We start from the raw sequence: 18,735 nt of genomic DNA on the forward strand, positions 1-18,735 counted from the left end.
AGGAGTTGGGTAGCAGGGAAGCTGGGGAGAGAGAGGAGTCAAGGATTGGGACAAGTCGGCTTGGCTTCGAGGACTATTCCCAAGATTAGGTGTAATGGACAGGAGGATGATGTGGGGGAGGGGGCTGACCATCCATTTGGATTTGGACATGCGTGGCTTGAGATTCCTGTGGCCCAGAGGCAGCTGGCTCAGTGAGTAGTGAGTCAGAAACTGGGAATGCAGACCAAAGTCCAGGTGAGAACTTAACACTAAGGAGTCCCCAGGTAGCAGTTAAAGCCAGGGGTGTATTTGTTCTTTAAACCTTGAGCACAAACTATCCCCGGATGTCCTCTTGAAACCAAACAAGAAAATAAAAAATAAACCAAACAAGAGTTTAGCTCAATGAATAAAAAAATAAATAACGTAAAAAAAAAGTTTTAAAAAGAAAATACCTCTTTTCGCTGTTGCTGGTTCTTCTCAAAAGGGCACTGATCGCACAACAGTTAAGAACTTGACTGCTAATTGAAACGTTGGCAGTCTGGGCCTACCAGCTACTTTACTGACTAAATGCAGGGTAGTCTGCTCCCCAAAAGATCACAGTCTTGGAAACCCTATGAGTCAGTTCTCTTCTGTCGTAAATGGCCTCTAGGAGAAAGAATCAACTCCATGACAAAAGAGTGTAAGGCTTTGGTTTGGATCTTTCTCACTGAGGATATGACTGCTGTTGTTTCAACCGTTTCATCGTCACACAAAACTAGAAGTGTTTGCTGATCCATACTGACCTTCTGCTTTTCTTTTTGTAATTCTCCCAGTGGAGGAGAGAATATGTAACTCTGTAAATTATTGAGACTAAGTATTTAGTCTTCATTTATACAAAGATCATATTACCACTAAATTCCCATGCTGTAGGAATTTTTTTAGTATATACTTTATGAAAAAGATTCAGTGTGTTAGTCCAGGTAGACTAGAGAAACAAATCCATAGAATCTCATATGTGTTTAAGAGAGAGTTTTTTAATAAAGGGTAATTATACATTAAGAAAGCATCCCAACCCAGTCCAGCCCAAGCCCATAAGTCCATATGTCTGATACCAATCTATGAAGTCCTCTTCAGACTCACAAAACAAATGCAGTGGTACTGAATGCAGGAAGATCACAGGCCAGTGGGTGCAAAGTGAGTGGCAGTAGAAGCATCTCAGCACTGGCCGGGGTCTCCATGTTGCTCCTCCAGTTCCCAGGGTGGTATCAGGGTAGGTCCATGTGGCTTCTTCTCAGGGATGTCTCACAGGAAGTGAGCAGAGAAAAGAAGTGTCTTCTGCCTCCAAGTAGGAACTACAGTAGTTCCCAGAATTCTCAGGAGGCCATGCCCAACACAAACGCCTCATTGGCTATGACCCAATTGACAGACTAGACGTCACCCCTTCACTCTTAATCCTCTCAAGTCCAAAATTGATATCAGATTATGTAACTACCACAGACCACTCCTTATCAATTTGACTCTTTCACAATAACTCTTTAGCCATATATAATTTTCAAACAAACAATAGGATGATCATATCTGTACCTAACAGGATAAAACTAAAGTGCATACAATTCAATATGTGCTGAAGACAAATGGGCTTATAAACTCTCTATTTTCATACTTCTCATAATCATTTCTATCCTCATTTAAACATAACATTCTATAGGCGAACAAAACAAAAATATCCTGTGCTTAACAATTGCAGTTAACTAACACCTGCACCTTAATCCTATAATCCTATGAATATTTTCCCCACCTATGAAAGTTTGTAAGCCAACCACTTCATGCCTTTATCCCCTCATTTTGGGTATCCATTTTCTATACTGCCCACTGACATCAACCCAGTGCTCTAAGGAGACAATCATTCTTTGATGTGAAGAATCTTCATTCCAGTTGGAACCTTGTGAAGTCCACATCCATAAGCGAAGTCAAATCAGGACAGGCCATCCATAAAATCTGCAGCAATATGCACCAGTTCACAGGCTCAAATATCTTCTCTTCATCTTCTCGGGCTGTGGTCAACTCAAATAGCTGCCTCACTTAGCTTCACCAGGGTGTCCATTTGTTGCCTTGCCTTTAGGCCATTGCTCCACAAATTCTCAACAAGCCTGGCCCCCTTGTGCTAGGTCATGAACTTCAAATGAGTCAACGAGCTCTCTTCTTCTCCTCTAGTTCCTATAAACAAGGTCCACAGGTGTCAATGGCCATAGTCAACCTGTCTCTTTATTGCTGCATTTCTCCCACTTCCACTCAACAAGTGGATCCAGGTGGTCACCTAGTAAGAATTTCAGGCTGTCACAGGCTCCCTTTAAATTTCAGTGCTAAAGAGGAGTTCTCTTCATGGTTCCAGGTTTTTTTACAGCTTCTGACAAAAACCACTAGAGTTCAAACTTCAAATTCCAAAGAGTTCCTTTTTTTTTCTTCTTCAATCTGTCAATCTTGCCTACAGGCAAGGCTGTTGGAATGCGAATGTCCTGAGTACTCCAAAGCACTGGGTGGGGCTTCTCTTTCCAGAGCCTTCTCTGCTGGTGCATTCTAAACCCACTTAAGGATCCAATTTTAAGGGCTGAAGACAAATGGGTTTATAAACTCTCTATTTTCATACTTCTCATAATCATTTCTATCAATCATTATATCAATAATAAGTAGAAGAAATCAGTACAAAGTAAAATCAGATACTAAACTCCAGTCTTAAAACAGTCAAGTTCAATCCTTATTTAACTTATCTTAATGTTTATCTAAACTATTCTGTTGATACAAAATTATGGGAATAAGCCTCTGAGAGTATCAAACCAGATCCAGGTTTTCTATCAGCCATTTTCACTTAGTAGCATGGTTTCTGAGAAATTCAAATGGTGATTTCTACCCCTGAGCTCAAAATATACATTAAACACTTTCATTTTTACCATTTCACAAAAAAATAACCAAAGACTACAAACAATGAAAATAGTCAAAACTTTAACTTCCCATATTCTTTCCAGAAAACAACCCAGTAAACTGCGTGGACATATCTGACTTCTGGCTAGCCCAAGAAGAAACACTAGCACGAGGGAGAGGTCAAACAAACATCTGCTCTTCATCTTGATGATTGCTTTTCTCTAGTGCCCCACTCCCAAGGTACCATAATTTGTTAATCCAGGTAGACCAAAGAAACAAATCCATAGAAACTCATATGTGTACGACAGAGTTTTATATAAAGGGTAATGGTACATTAAGAAAGCATCCCAACCTAGTCCAGATCAAGTCCATAAGTCCAATATTAGCCCATATGTCCGATACCAATCTATGAAGTCCTCTTCAAACTCAAGAAACACACGCAGTGACGCTGAATGCAGGAAGATCACAGGCCAGTGGGTGCAAAGTCAGTGGCGGTAGAAGCATCTCAGCGCTGGCAGGGGTCTCCATGTTGCTCCTCCAGTTCCCAGGGCTACATCATTCAGGAAAGACATGAGCCCTGCAAAATGGAAGAATACATATGTAAGATCACCCTCAACACTCTCAATCCTCCAAAGAAATTTACTCTCCGGTACTCTCAGGGACTCTCAGCACTCCTAAGAAATTTAGTTTCATTACTGGGTGCAGCTATCTCAGTGGAGACTGTTTTAAAATGTTAATATTTTCAATTTTTGTAATTCTCAGAAGTCTGACGAGCTTTATTTTTCTATTAATTTGGAAACTTTTTAAAAAATGTATTTTGTTTATGAAACTGGATTCTAGATTGCAATGTTTACATTTACATGTTAGTTTAACCTGTAAACATTTAAGTTTATCATTAATTAAATGGTTCTTACCCTAGCGCTTTTCTAAAAAGTAGATCTCCAACCCCCATCATTCGCCCTATCATCATTCCTATGACCGTCACTGCACCACGTTCACAGAGAAACTGAAATATGACAAAGTTGGAAAAATATGTAATCAATAAGTTATCAGAGAGAATGGGAAGAGGCTGGTTTCATGAAAATAGGTGAAATTAACCAAAATTAGTGGCTACTATCTTAATTCATTGTCCAAATCCATCTAGGACTGGGAATCACTGTCAAAAACAACATTGTGTTTTAGGGTCATTGGCTGGAGTCAGATGAAACCAAGGTTCTGTCCTGATGGCTTCAGTCCATGAAGTAAATTACTTCATTCATAGTTTGAGGTTATTTTATTCTTTAAGAAAGTACTTTCTAAAATTCTGATCCTACACCTCTAATTATATACATGGTTGAAGAAAGTCTCCTGAGAATTTTATGAATATATTTCTTTGCTTATTTGTATTTATGAACTACATGGTATCACACCCTGTATATTTATAAAACACACTCCCAACGTAGCAATGACAAAGGCTTGAGAAAAAGCCGATGTTGAAATAACAATCTAATCATTCTTTCCCACAACCCAGCAGGTCATGTGTATTGCTGGTGAACTTCTCATCCTAGTTTTGTAAAGTAAATTCATCACTGAACAAGTTGTAGTAGAGCAGGACCAAGTTGAGTACCCAGGAAGTTAATTCTTCTGTGCCCTCTGAATAATGTGCTTATGTGAATATGTATTATAAGTTTCCAATACTAAATTATTTTCCTTTATGCACTTACCTATTGCTCCACATGTACCAAAATGTATATTTACAAAATTCCAAACTAAAAGCAATTTGAGGGAATCATATATCAAAAATCCCCATCTTATTTTTTAAATATTTTTGTGTCAAAATTAATAATCTTCAAATAAGCACTTTTTTTCATTAGGGATATATGTATGTATGTATATGACTGTAAATACAGGAAGATCAACATTAAGAACTTTCAGTAATCTTTATCTTAATACTCTAGTGAAAGAGAGGGCTTTTAAAAATTAGGACAATTAAACATAACGGTATTGACTTATACAATGTGCTCACTTTTAATTCTCAAAAAAAGTCCCACAGTGTAGGATCAGTTATTTTCATTTTACAGATGAGCCAGATGTCAGCATGGGAGCCATGGAAGCTTCGGCTTTTTTTCACACTGGGATCTCATTATATGACCTATTAATCTTACCCAGTGCTTCTCAGTTGGTGCTGCTAGCATATTGGATAAGAATTCTTTGTGTAAAGATTACAGCACTTATAGACAATCTACCAAGACAATGTCCTACATTCTTCTTTGGCAAGTAGAGCCTAAAGGTCTTAAAAGTTTATGAAAGGCCATATAAGATGCCACTATTAGTCTCTGTGTTGCAAAGAAAGAATTATGAAAATCAAATAGACCACACCAACATCAGTATCTGTAACCATGAGATGAGAAGAACTAGATGGTGGTGCCTGGCAACTGCTATCAACTACGCTGAAAGAAACTACAGCGAAAGTGCTCACTAGAGTGTGTGGAAAAAATGTGGAGCAAAATTCAAAATCATTTTTTAAAAGGTTTATTATTCAGATAGGGACAGGTAGGACCCCTAAGGATATGGCTCTTAGACACCCTACAGAATTTTCGGTCAAACAACAGACACATCTTGATCTTGCCCTTTCAGACTTCTTTTTGTTCCCCAAACTCTGAAAATGTTGCAATGAAACACAACCGCAGTCCCTCCAGGTGCCAAGACTGCTGTTTTGACATGGTGTAAATAGAACAACAGAGAGGCTCTTCACGGAAGTGTCTTTAGAAACGTGTAGACCTCAATGGAAGATATGGCCGCAGATGGTTACTTCACCTTCTGATCTTTTTCATAAAAGTTTCTATAATGTTGTCACAATACTTACTGGTTATCCTGATGCATATAATGAAGATGTCAAATGCCAACCACCTTCTTCATCCTCACATTTGAAGTTACTAACTATCTGCAAACTGAAAGTATATGAGTTTTAGAAAACCGATGCGTTTGAAGTGACACATCTTATATTTTGGTCTTGAAATGGCTAAATAAAAACTCCATTACATTTAAATGTTAATTTATAATAACAAATTCTTAGTCTATTGAGTATAGCTTAAAATTAACGCTCATGGAGTTGACATTTCTCCAGCTAAAATTTGTATCCATTTGTGTATTCTTTAGTCACACTATAACTTATTAATAAATTCCTGTTATTTTAAAAAAAACAAAAAGTAGTCCAAAAGAAAGACGGTAATCTAAGCAATAGAGAAAATCTACTGAAAATATTTCATATCAAATCCTAAAAGGTTCACAAACTTAATTTCTTGTATATTAAGAGATAAGGGAATTATAACAAAGAAGAATTGCAGTTTCTCCTGATTCAATTGTGAAAACTCAGAGCTGTAGTCTTTCATAAATCTCTATTGACACAACTGACCTTAAGGAGAAAAATGACAAGGTGTTGTCATCATATAATATGATATTCCAGCTAAATATGTATTTCGGCTTCTTGGTTTTTTATATTTGTTTGCAAATATTAAAAAAAGAGACAGTTCTTTGAGAAATGATGCCACAATCAATGAGAGATATTTTACCCATGATAAAGAGAATCACGAAGCCATTATAAATGATGTAGCAAGTTTAGAGAAAAAAGGAAACCTGCTCTTAAATATGACAGGCTGTCACAACAGCAAACACAGTAATCAACATAATCATAGCAATAAAATAATGTTCGTATTTCATTTCAGGAAGTTAAAATAATAGGCAGCTTTTCTAAGTTAACAATTTTGAATCATGTTGGCAAAAATAGCAATAACTCAGATTTTTTTAAAAATCTCTGAATGTGTAACAGATCAACACTCCTTAGAATCACTTGCTTTTCTTCAACTTTCTTTTAAGAGAATTTCACTTCTATCATTTATTTCCTTTCTTTTATAGTTTTTACTACTTTTTATGATTTAATATTCTTTAGCCAGGTTCGTTATTATAGGACTGCAATAAATCCATAATAAAAAATGCAATATTTAATTTTTCACTGCAATTAAGAGGCCTTGAAAGTTCATGGGAAAATTCTATTATCTCTTCATTACATTTTTTCTAGACTATTTTGAAGTCCGTCATATAATAAAATCTGCTTTTTTTTGGTAATTATTTTCCCGAGTGAAACCTCATCATTACTTTAAATAAGAATGTTGTTTGAGAGTCTGAAATAATTACCTCCCCCTGGTATGCAGTGGAGTGCCTTCCTTCTGAGTGGCTTCCCAGAGAGGAAACAGTACAATACAGAGCATTCTCTGTGACAGAAGCATTGCCCACGAGGGCATATTAGCCTGTGTTCCCGTTCCGGGCACTACCAAGGAGAAACCAGATCCCCTCTTTGTTTAAAGTTACCTCAGAACACTTTCTAGCCTAGCAATTGATGGCTTTTGTAACACTTTTCAATGTTTCAGAACTCTGGATCTACCTGACAGGCCCATTTTAATAGTGCATGCTAAAATCAATATTAATACCAGAGTCTATAGTCCATAGAAACCTATAGCATATGGTTTCCTTTCTAAACTTTCTTTAATCCAATGTACAATGTATAGGCCTCGCCCATCAAAACATGCATTGCAATTTTGCTCATTCATAAAAAAAATAATAAAAGCTATGAAAATTTAAGGAATACCGCTTTTCTTGAGCAACAACTTTCTCTAGACAAGAAAGATACGTAGGGTGCAGCATACCAGCTCCCTTAAATCTTGGGTGAAGTTCTAAGAAGCCTCAGATGAAACTTGTTAAATGGAAGTGTGGGAGGAGAGACCTCAGGCCTCAGCATGGGAAAATTGCTGAGCCTATTGAGATATACCTCTTACAGTCATCTGCGTAACCTACTTTTTGTACAATATTATTTTGATCTAACGTTTGATTTAACGTTTAACGTATATATAACTTGTCAGCTTTCAGTATTGACCATACTCTGATACTGGATGTCTGTAAAATTTCCTTCTGAGCAATTTTAGTATCTTTCAGAGCATTGAGACCCCAAATTGTGATGTTAGTATTCCATAAGTGTAGGATTTGTAACTCATTTTCAAAGGATTGCAATCTTCCATGTAGAAAATGCCTCATTGTTTATTTCTAAACTCTGGTAAGAAGATTTTGTCCTGGGAGCTTCGCAGCATTATGACATCACTCCCCCACTTAGACCTACACCTCTCTTCTGTACGATAGTTTTCACTGGACGCTTTCTCAAACCCTGATATTCTCAAACCCTGATATTTCTCAAACCTCTGATATTCTTGTATTCTATGATTCATTATATTATTCTAAGGCTGTTTCCAAGTAGTTGACATTCTTCTTTGGATTCACAATAGATCTTTAGAAGTTAAAAAACATATAGTTCTACCTTTGCAAACTCTTGTGTTTTTCCCATGAAAGAAAAAAGTAACACATTGAAAACCATGTACATTGGTGGTCTAATCACCGTATCACAATCACATGTAATTATTATCATGGGTGAGCGGTTTCCTTGGTGCAAGCACTAGCAGCACTACACCTCTGGAAAGCCCTGCTGGTGTAGTTCTCAGCATCCTCTGGTGGCTACTTTCCCATGCCTAAAACCCATGTGGATGTGAATTCTGCAAATCATATTTAATAGTTCATATCTATTTTGTGATTCTTCATCAGGACTTTATGCTGACAAAATGTTATCTTGGGTTTCTGCTGTTTTTCCACCCTTGTTAAGAATAATTATTTGCTACTAGCTTTCTTTTCAAGAAACCGCATTGATTTTTAAAATACGTATAACTGTAAAGCATTCCATTTATTTTATTTTCAGAGTTTCCTTGTGTATGATTATGTCAGTTTGTTTTAGATTGTATTCCAATGAACTGATCAAGAACTTTCCCACAAAGAAGACGTTCATTAATGTCAATTTCTGTCTCTTAAAAGGATCCTTCCCAACCATTGGGGTGGAGGCGTTCTGCCCTCGCTTCCTGAGGGCAGGGTTTGTAAATGGCATCCAGGCCCCGCAGCCAGTGCCAAGGGGAGGATCCTTGCCCCCCAGGATTCCTGCTGGTAGGTATCTCAGAGGAAGTGTGTGACCATCATGCACAGCGGGAGGACTATGTTCATGGGTGATAGTCCCCCAAACACACAAACTTCTCAAATCTATTGTTGAGAAGAAGGGCATTCTTTTTAAATGCAGCACCACATTTATGGCACTTAAGACTGTGATAGTAACATGAAGAAAGGGAAAGAACTGTGATGTTACACAGTTGCACAGTTAGGGTAGTACTTTCTGGTCTGTTGAGAACGTTTTTGCATTAGTAAGAATGGGAAAGTCAGAGAATCTTTGTAAAACAAGAATAAAAGGGTGAGTGTGAGCTCCTTGCCACGTTGGCATTGTCCTGAAGTGGGGGTGCAGTTGGGGAGGGGGAGCTGCTCAGTACGATACACAGAAGGAATCATTCCATACCTGGATTGAATTTACAGATAGGATTGCAGCTCTATGTTGTTAAAGAAAAAGGCTTTGGGAAAAAATCCGGAAAGTAGCAAAACTGGAAGAAACTTTTAAGAAAGAAAATTAGAACAAGGTTCTTTCTAAAAATGTCAGTCTGACCAAAGTTGTTTTTTTATGAATGAGAGAAAATAGTACATTTTAAATGTACTTTGACAATTTAGTAAATAACTTTCTAGATCACCCATGTTATTTTAATCACACATCATTACATGGCCTTTAATATAATGTCCAGCTCCCTGTTCCATTGTACTGAAGAATTCAAACCACTGTATATTTTATATTCGTCTTAGTAAAATAGAACTAAGAAATTGATTCTTTGAGAGGAGAGAAGAATAAAGAGGAATATAATGCTTAGAAAAGCACAACATATTGATCTTTGGCCTATATATTATCAACAAAGATTAAAAACAGGCAACCTACAAGAGAGAGTTTTTTATCATAATTACTACTATGTTGGTGCTAATTAATACTATATCAGAATTAATTAAGCTATGGTAATGACACCAACGTATTCTTAAGTGCTTATCTAGCCACCAAGTTCATGGGAAAATTTGAAAAGACCTGGGGGTGGCATTTCAAATATGTGCATTTCTTTATTGTCTTATAAAATTATAGCAACACAACCTAAGAATTTCATTTTTGCTTTTCAATGATCATGTCTACTTAATTTTTTTCAATCAAAAATTGTCCTGATGTCATTTGCTTTTATCATTAGCTAATTATTGATGCAAGAGGAGTCTTGGTGACCCACAATGCTACTGTTGGAGCAAGAGCTAAACTCTGTGAATTAAGAGATTGTCAGTGTTCACTCTAATTGAAGCAAAGTGGGTGTTAACTACTTTGGAATTTGGGTGTGGTTTGCATTGTTGTCATCAATGCCACTACAAAGGACTGGGAATCAAGAGCTGCATAAGCTACAAATAAGAAAATATAGCTTTCACATGTATTAAGCTACATTAATATATCAGTGATTTTCATGGAGAAGGAGGTAAACAGATGATTTGTACTTTAATGGTTTAACCCTAACACTTACTGGAAATCTCAGTGGGCATTTTTTGATAGAAATGACATTAGGAAGTTTAGTAATAACTTGAACTATTCAATATCACTGGAATAAATAAATAAATAAATTAACAACTCTTCCAATGTAGTCATGGAGAATGGTAGAAGCAAGATGATCTTTCTACAGCACAAGCACAACACAACTCTCCAGACAGGATCTCACACTAGCACTCCATTTGGCTAGGCTCTAAGCCAAATTGGCCTCCACTGTTCATAGGAGAGAGAACACAGTTCCGTTTCATGACTTCCATAGTGATCAGGTGTCGAAAATTACTTCATAAGAAAAGCCTAGATCTAAACTGGTTCCTGTCTCCTCATGCCAAAATTAACTCACATTGCTTGACTTATGTCACTCTTATAAGGGACCCCTACTTGTCGCTGTCTCAGGTTTTCAGAAATGGCTGCTTGAAAGTCACATACAGCTCTTCTCATTCAAATATACCTGATTTCCCATTATTTTCTTTGATGAATTTGTGAGAGAGGAATGAAGCAGTAATCATGAGAAGTTTTATTTGCATTTCATATTTTTATAAAGGAGTATTTCCTTATCATGTAACAGCCAAGCTGATGGCACTTCACACTTAGGATATTACTTTGAGGGCAGGAAATAATTATTTCCCTGGTTCGTACCATGGCACAAAGAACGTTGACTGGAGTTGATGCTCACTGGGCACCAATTAATTTGTTTTCTACCAATTGATTATATGTCACAGCATTTTGAGAGTCCCAGAAGACATTTGTTATGTCAATCAAAGACTTGTAAAACCTTCCTTAAAGATCATGCTGAGTTCTTACTTACCTTAATCAAATTCAGATGAGATTATGTTATCAATAAAACCATTTATTTGCACTCAAAGCACGCTTTAATCAAAGAACAATATTTTTATAGACTTACTTTTAAACCAACTGCAATAATAAGAGAATTATCAAATGATGAGGCACACACACACAAAAAAACCCAGACAAGCCCACAACCGGTATTAACACTTCTCAATTGTTTACAACCCTCAGATTCTAGAACCATCATAAGAAAAGGCATCAGGCATCAAAGACTCAGAACAAAAATCATATTATTGTGAAAGAGGGGGAGTGCGGAGGGAGAGCCAAAGCCCATCTGTAGGCAATTGGACATTCCCTTACAGAAGGGTCACGGGGAGGAGACGAGCCAGTCAGGGTGCAGTATAGCACTGAAGAAACATATAATTTTCCTCTAGTTCTTTAATGCTTCTTCTCCCATCCCCCACTATCATGACCCCAATTCTACCTGACAAATTCTGGCTAGACCAGAGCATGTACACAAGTCAAGATAAGAGCTGGAAATGCAGGGAATCCAGGACAGATAAACCTCTCAGGACCAGCATTGAGAGTAGCCATACCAGGAGGGAAAGGAGAAGGTGGAGGTAAAAAGGGAAATCTGACCACAATGATCTACATATAACCCCCTCCAAAGGACAACAGAAAAGTGGATAAAGGGAGACATCAGTCAGTATAAGATATGAAAAATTAGTAATAATTTATAATTATCAGGGTTCATGAGGGTAGGAGGGTGGGGGAGGGAGGGAAAAAGTGAGAATCTGATAACTAGGGTTCAAGTAAAAGGAAATGTTTTGAAAATGATGATGGCAACACATGAACGAATGTGTTTGACACAATGGATGGATGTATAGATTGTGATAAGAGTTGTACGAGCCCCCACTAAAATGAATTTTTTAAAAGGGCTATTATTGTTAGATATAAACACTACAAATTTAGCTGCGCCCTTCAGCCCGAGGCGGGAAGAGGAACTGGACCCCGGCCGGCCGCTGAAGCTGTGGATCAGCAAGAGACAACTTCATTAACTGATGTTGTCGAGCAAGTCACAAGGCAGCAACAATCTCAAGCATCAGAAACAGGAAAAAGCAAAAAATGTCTGTCCCATTTGCAGAATGAACTTCATGAGCTTGCAAAACAGATAGCATCTGTCTCCAGAGAAACAAAAGAAACAGAAAGGCAAATTTATCAGCAAGATGCTGCCATAGAGAATGGCAACCTTCAGTGTAGAAACCTGGAAACCCAAATCAAGTCTTCCTATATAGAAAGCGTAAAGCTTCGATTTGATACAGAAGCAGCTCAAGAAGATTTTGAGTTACAAATGACAAGATATAAGGCATATTATGCAAAAATGAAAGCACATGAAGATAGTTTGGGAGAGACGGAAAGCAAATGGACATTCATGACTGAACTCCATGAAAAATGAGTTTTTGTTAAAGAACTAGGGACAATGAAAGAGAAGCTTATGTAAGATCTCCAGAATTTAGAAGGAAACCAGTTACTGGAAGTACAGGAAGACATTAAGAAGCTGAGTGATAAAATTACAATCATAAAAAAGTCAATTGCTGAAAAAACACATTTTCTTGAGAAAGAAAATCAGATCCATGAAAAATTAGAAAAAGAAATAGAGGTACAACATAAGAGATACGATGCAATTCTGAAGCGTTTGCACTGTCAGGTCAACAAGCTTCAGTCAAATAGAACGCAATGGCAGTGGAGCATCCAACAGCTGGAAAACACTGCAGCCGAACTAAGAAAGTGCATTGGAATGCAAGAATAACAGTTCCATGGGCAGTGTGGCACACAGCTCGCACCAAGTATGGGGCAGAGGGGTTGAGAAAATCTTTTAGATTCTTAACCACCAGTATCCACCAGTATCCACCATCAGAGGTCTTTCCTAATGACAAAATCATTTTCTCTCTTTTTTGAACCAGCCAGCCATTTATTACAGTGCATTCCAAACCCGCAATTGATAGTAGCATATAAATCATAGGAAGGTTTACTGGAAAATAGTAGAAAGGCTCTATGAATGTTCTCCATGTCTAAGATATATCATACTTAGAATGCCTATTTATAACCAGGGCGCCTTCACCACCATACTAAGTAAAAATGTGTGGAAAAAAGAGAAACTTGGATTTCCAATGATTAAAATTGTGAAGATATAAAAAAATATATATACTGATTTATTCACTGAAGGTTGAAAATCAAACATATCTAGATATTTAATGCAATGCCCTCCATATAATAGTTTCCCAATGAAGTAAGAAGATCAAAGCAGAGTAGAAGCAAAGTGAGAAGAAAAGAAAGGAAGAGAACAGAAAAAAGGAAAGAAAGAAGAGAAAAAATTCAAAAGACATTACTGATATTACATGCTTAAACCCAAACTTCCCCACTCTATTCATCCTATTAAATCCGCCAAAATCTATATCTTTCATAATAAGTATATTTTCTTTGCTCTCTCTGTTCGGGAATAAATTTAAAGCTTTTTCAAAAGTGGGATGGAGCATTGTAATAGTCCATAGAGCAATGACTGTGGATTCGGTCTAAGGCTTACCTTATGACAGATTTGTTCTCCAGCCGAATTCTTTCTGTTTCTGGGAAAGGGCTCAGGCAGTCCATTGGGTTAGGCACTGGGCTAAACCACAAGGCCGGTGCAGACCCTGCCCCTGGTCTCCAGAAGAAAGATTTCACAGTCTATTCCTATAAAACTTACCATCTCAGAAACCTCATATCTTTAGTGACACCTATATATGGCCACTAAGAGTTGGAATCAGGTTTCTGGTTTATCACACACAAGCAAAAGCAAGAACTAAAGTAATAAAAATTTAAAAATTATACAATAGTATTGATGGAATCGTTGTATATATATGATCATAAATTAGATATGATGATTATAAAATATCATTATAGTGTAGATACATACTAATACACACATGAGGCTAAGTAAAAAAGTACTGCTATAAAATCATCTCACTCTCACTAACTGCATTGAGTCAATTCTGAACCCTAAGAACCAACTTATAGAAACATTCATTTCAATAGCAAAATGTGAGTAGTTGAAAACCATCAGCTATTCTTCGGGAGAAAGACAACGTGTTCTATTCCCGTCAAGAGTTACAGTCTCCGGAACCCGCAGGTGACGTTCTAGCCTGTCTTTTTGGGTCACGATGAATTGGAATTGACTGGATGGCAGTGAGTTTGGTTGAGGTTTTTTATCAAAATGTGCTGCTCTTTTTTTCTCGACGTATCTTCTCTCTAGGTCTATCCACTTCTGACGGCAATGTTTGTTTCCGTTCTCTGGGACCCTTCCCCGGAGAACTCTGTGCCCTTTGACTTACACTAGATCAAAACGGCAGATGGGCATCCTTGAGGGACTCGATCATTTTCCTTTTAAATATTCTTTGACTTTGAGGAACAAAAGGACATCTGGATGGGGCAAGGACAGGACTGTTGGTGGATGGAGAAAAGTTTCCCAACCTCATTCTTGTAGAACAGTTCTGCCGACCCTCTTATTATGAGCAAGTTCCCTGTCATGAGAGAAAATAAAATAATTCCTTTGTGGAACGTGGTCATCCTATGTCTTTTTCTAAAAATCTATCAACATTTTCCATTGGGATCCCCCCAACCCCAAAAGTCATTGTAATCTCTGAACTGAATTCTCTACTTTGAATTTAACTGGCCCAGCTGATCCCCCAGGAAGCCACTGTTTGGGTTAGACTTTTTTAAAAGGAATTATAATAAGGCCTAGATAGGTGTATAACAGCATCACCCACTGGTTGCAGGCATATGTTTCAACACATTTTGTTTGGAACAAGCCTGTGTATATATGAACTAGGACCCTAGTAATAATATTTTCACATATACATACAGATAGATATTGAGATACTTAATACCAATATTTTCTTATATACATATAGATATAGATGAACATGGAACTATATAAAGACATAGATTCATTCAGAAGATTTCGAGCCAATTTCAAATATGTGCCTTGGACTGAAAATATTTTTAAATTATGAGGGACGGCTATGAAAGAGTGAGCATAAGAAACAGCAGCACTTAGGATCTAGAAATAGGTCCTGGTTGGGGGGGGGGGGTTGTAGATCTTCCTAATGGAGGCGTTGTGGTTCCTAGCTGCTGCTCTTTGGTTGCAGATAAGCAGTTCTGAAACATCAGAGTTTACATGTCTGTACTTTAAATACCACCCCACCCCACCCGCACACACACACTGATTCCAAACTATAGTGACTCTATATAAGGTTTCTGAGGATGTAGATCTTTACCAGGGCAGAAAATTTCCTCTGTTTCAGGTGGAGAGGTTAGTAGCCCAAAACATACCTACCATGCCACTAATACTCCAAGTGAGGGCTGAAAAATGGCAACTATGGGCTGAATCTCAGCTGCACCTTCTCACTTTGGCAACCCCGGAAGATTCACCCTGCTCACTCTGAATCATGTTGCAGTAGACATCTGAGCACAGAGACTGAGACAGCAGACTTGTAATATTGAAGTCTATCATTAAAGTATATTTTAATATTGGTTATTTTTCACCCTTTGAAAAGAGTTTTAGATGGACCTTTTGCTCAAATACCCTGATCTTTCCAAATCTTCATTACTGTCTCCTGTATACCCATGTCAGAAAATGAATACACAATAATTTTCTATAAGCTAACATTTCGATAAACCAAAATTTATTAATTGAAATAATTCATAAACCAGTACTATATTTGAAATTGTTATTTCTATGGCAAAGTACTTATAATTTTGAGCTAATAGAAAAATATTTTCAGAGTTTATTGAAAGCTACTATCAATATTTCCCTGTCTATGTTTCATGTGAAATCATATCTGATATGGAGTCAGGGTTTCTATCAGGCACTATTATCCACTCAAAAAATATATATGTGTGTGTGTATGCATGTGTTATTCATATGTCATATAGTTTAAATGTTAGATATTATCTAGAAGTGGGGGAAAAGATTGGAGTTTCACAAAATCTAGAATCTGGTGAGTATGATTTTATCAGGTTTTGATGCATATTGATGACTGCAGATAAGCAGTAATATAAGTTCATAAGACTAAATGGGACACTTTGAAAGCATATGCAAGAATTTAAGAACAATTGACTTGAACTTAATATGCCAAGGGGAATCAACAGTGGAAAAGTGATTAAATATAATCAAACTGCTTTTAGAAAAATCAAAGGAGACAATTTGATTTCTTCATATTTTCAAGAGCTCTAAATAAACCAGTAATTTTTTTTATATCTAGTTAGAGATCCCAAAATTAATCATATATGACAAAACAGTATGTATTGACTGTACTTCTTACAGTAGCAATGACTCTTTTCATAGCCTTCTGTATAATATGTAATAACTTGTTTATTTTAATTTTAGCAAAATAGTTTTATAACAAATATATGGGAGGGGCCTCAAAAATTTTGGAAAAAAAGTTCAGTCTCTCAATGCATGGGGAGGACCATAGGGCTGGTCCCCATGGGACTTGGCGTCCCTCACTGAACCATGGCGCTGCAGGGGACAGCACTGGCGACACAGTGCGGGAATAGTGCACTGTCTGACCCCATCACGCTGGGGTGAGGCACTGAGGGAATGCAGCAGAGCAGCAGGGGCAGCAGAGTGATGAAATCCCCAGGAAATACCAAAAATAGACTTTGGAGACAGAGTGTGGCACCCCATCAGATTCGACTGGAAAACACTTGAATTATTTATAGGCTTTTTCATTTTTGTCAGTGGCTTTCTTTTTGTTATTGTTATTTTGGTTTTGTTTGTTGTTGTTGTCATTGCTTTGTTGGCTTTGACTTCTTTTGTTGTTTTATTTGGCTTTGCCTGTTTTTCGCACTTATCAATGTATCGGCATGTCTATCTAGGTAAGATAGGCGGGATAAATAATTCAGAGATGAAAAGAATGGGACCAATGGTTATGGAGGGATATGGGAGAAGGGGAGGTGAGAGCTGGGAGAAAGCAGGGGGAGGGAAACCAACCCAGGGACAAGGGAACAACAAGGGAACTATAATCAATGGAAGGAAGGTGGAAGGATGCCTACTGGGGCTTAATGAAGGGCAATGTAGCAGCAAGGAATTACTAAACCCGAATGAAGGCCGAACATGATGGTGGGACAAGAGGAAAGTAAAAGGAAATAAAGGACCAGGAGGCAAAGGACAGTTATAGAGGCCTAAATACAAGCATGTACATATGTAAATATACATATATAATGAGAGGGGAATAGAACTATGTACTCATATGTATATGTTAAGAATTAAGGTTGCCAGACAGTGTAAGATATGACAAAATAATAATAATTTATAATTTATCAAGGGTTCATGAGGGGGGGGCAGTGGGGAGGGAAGGGGAAAATGAGGAGCTGATACCTAGAGCTCAAGTAGAAAGCATGTGTTTTGAGAACAATGAGGGCAACAAATGTACAAATGTGCTTGACACACAACGGATATATGTATGGATTGTGATAAGAGTTGCACAAGCCCCCAATAAAATGATTTTTTTAAGTGAAGAAAAAGAATTAAGGTTGCAGATTGACACTCAAGTGCACCCTCAACACAAGAACACTTTGTTTTAACAATCCAGCATTCTGTGATGCTCACCTTCCTGACATGATCACTGAAGACAAAATGAGTGCATAAGCACATGTGGTGAAGAAAGCTGAGGGTACCCAGCTATCGAAAGATAGAGCATCTGGGGCCTTAAAGGTTTGAAGATAAACAAGCAGCCATCTAGCTGAGAAGCAACAAAGCCCAGAAGGAAGAAGCACACCAGCCTCTGTGATCATGAGGTGTCAATAGGATCAGTATCAGACATCTAATACCCAGAAAAAAACTATACCCAAGGTGAATTTGGGTGGGGGCATAGAGTGGAGACCCAATGCCCATCTGTAGACAACTGGACAGCCCCTCAACAGAGGGGTCACAGGGAAGAGATGAGGCAGTCAGGGTGTAATATAACACCGATGAAACACACAACTTTCCTCTAGCTCTTTGCTGCTTCCTTCATCCCACTCTCATGACCTCAATTCCACCTTACTAATCGGGTTAGACCAGAACATGCACACTGCTACAGAGAAGAGCCCACAACACAGGGAATCCAGGATAGATAAACCCCTCAGGGCCAACAAGGAGAGTAGCGATACCAGGAGGATAAGGGATGGTAGGGGGATGGTAGAACCAATCACAAGGATCAATCTAGAACCCCCTCCCGGGGGACAAATAACACAAAAGTGGGTGAGGGGCGATGGAGGACAATGTAAGATATGGAAAAAATAATCTATAACTTATCAAGGGCTCATGAGGGAGGGCAGGTGGGGGAGGGAGGGGGAAGAAATGGGGAGCTGATATCAGGGGCGCAAGTGGGAAGAGAATGCTTTGAAAATGATGATGGTGACATATGTGCAAATGTGCTTGACACATTGGAGGAATGTATGGATTGTGATAAGAGATGTAAGAGCCCCCAATAAAAGTATTTTAAAAAAGTAAGTGGGAAAAATCCATTATCTGT

The 18,735-nt window shown here is 37.9% G+C and overlaps 1 protein-coding gene and 1 pseudogene across 1 annotated transcript in view; both read left to right on the forward strand.

The window, feature by feature from the left end:
- EPHA6 (EPH receptor A6) overlaps positions 1-18,735 on the forward strand; it is a 1,133,516-nt gene that overhangs the window by 915,527 nt on the left and 199,254 nt on the right. Inside the window, exon 13 of the mRNA XM_045286264.1 lies at positions 8,767-8,892. Coding sequence (XP_045142199.1) covers positions 8,767-8,892 — 126 coding nt within the window. The remainder of the gene's footprint in view (positions 1-8,766; positions 8,893-18,735) is intronic.
- LOC105978946 lies at positions 9,150-12,989 on the forward strand (annotated as a pseudogene).

Source organism: Echinops telfairi, unplaced genomic scaffold (genome assembly GCF_000313985.2).
Source record: "Echinops telfairi isolate 266 unplaced genomic scaffold, ASM31398v2 ScPeMD7_6;HRSCAF=24_1, whole genome shotgun sequence".
Lineage (NCBI taxonomy): Eukaryota > Metazoa > Chordata > Mammalia > Afrosoricida > Tenrecidae > Echinops > Echinops telfairi.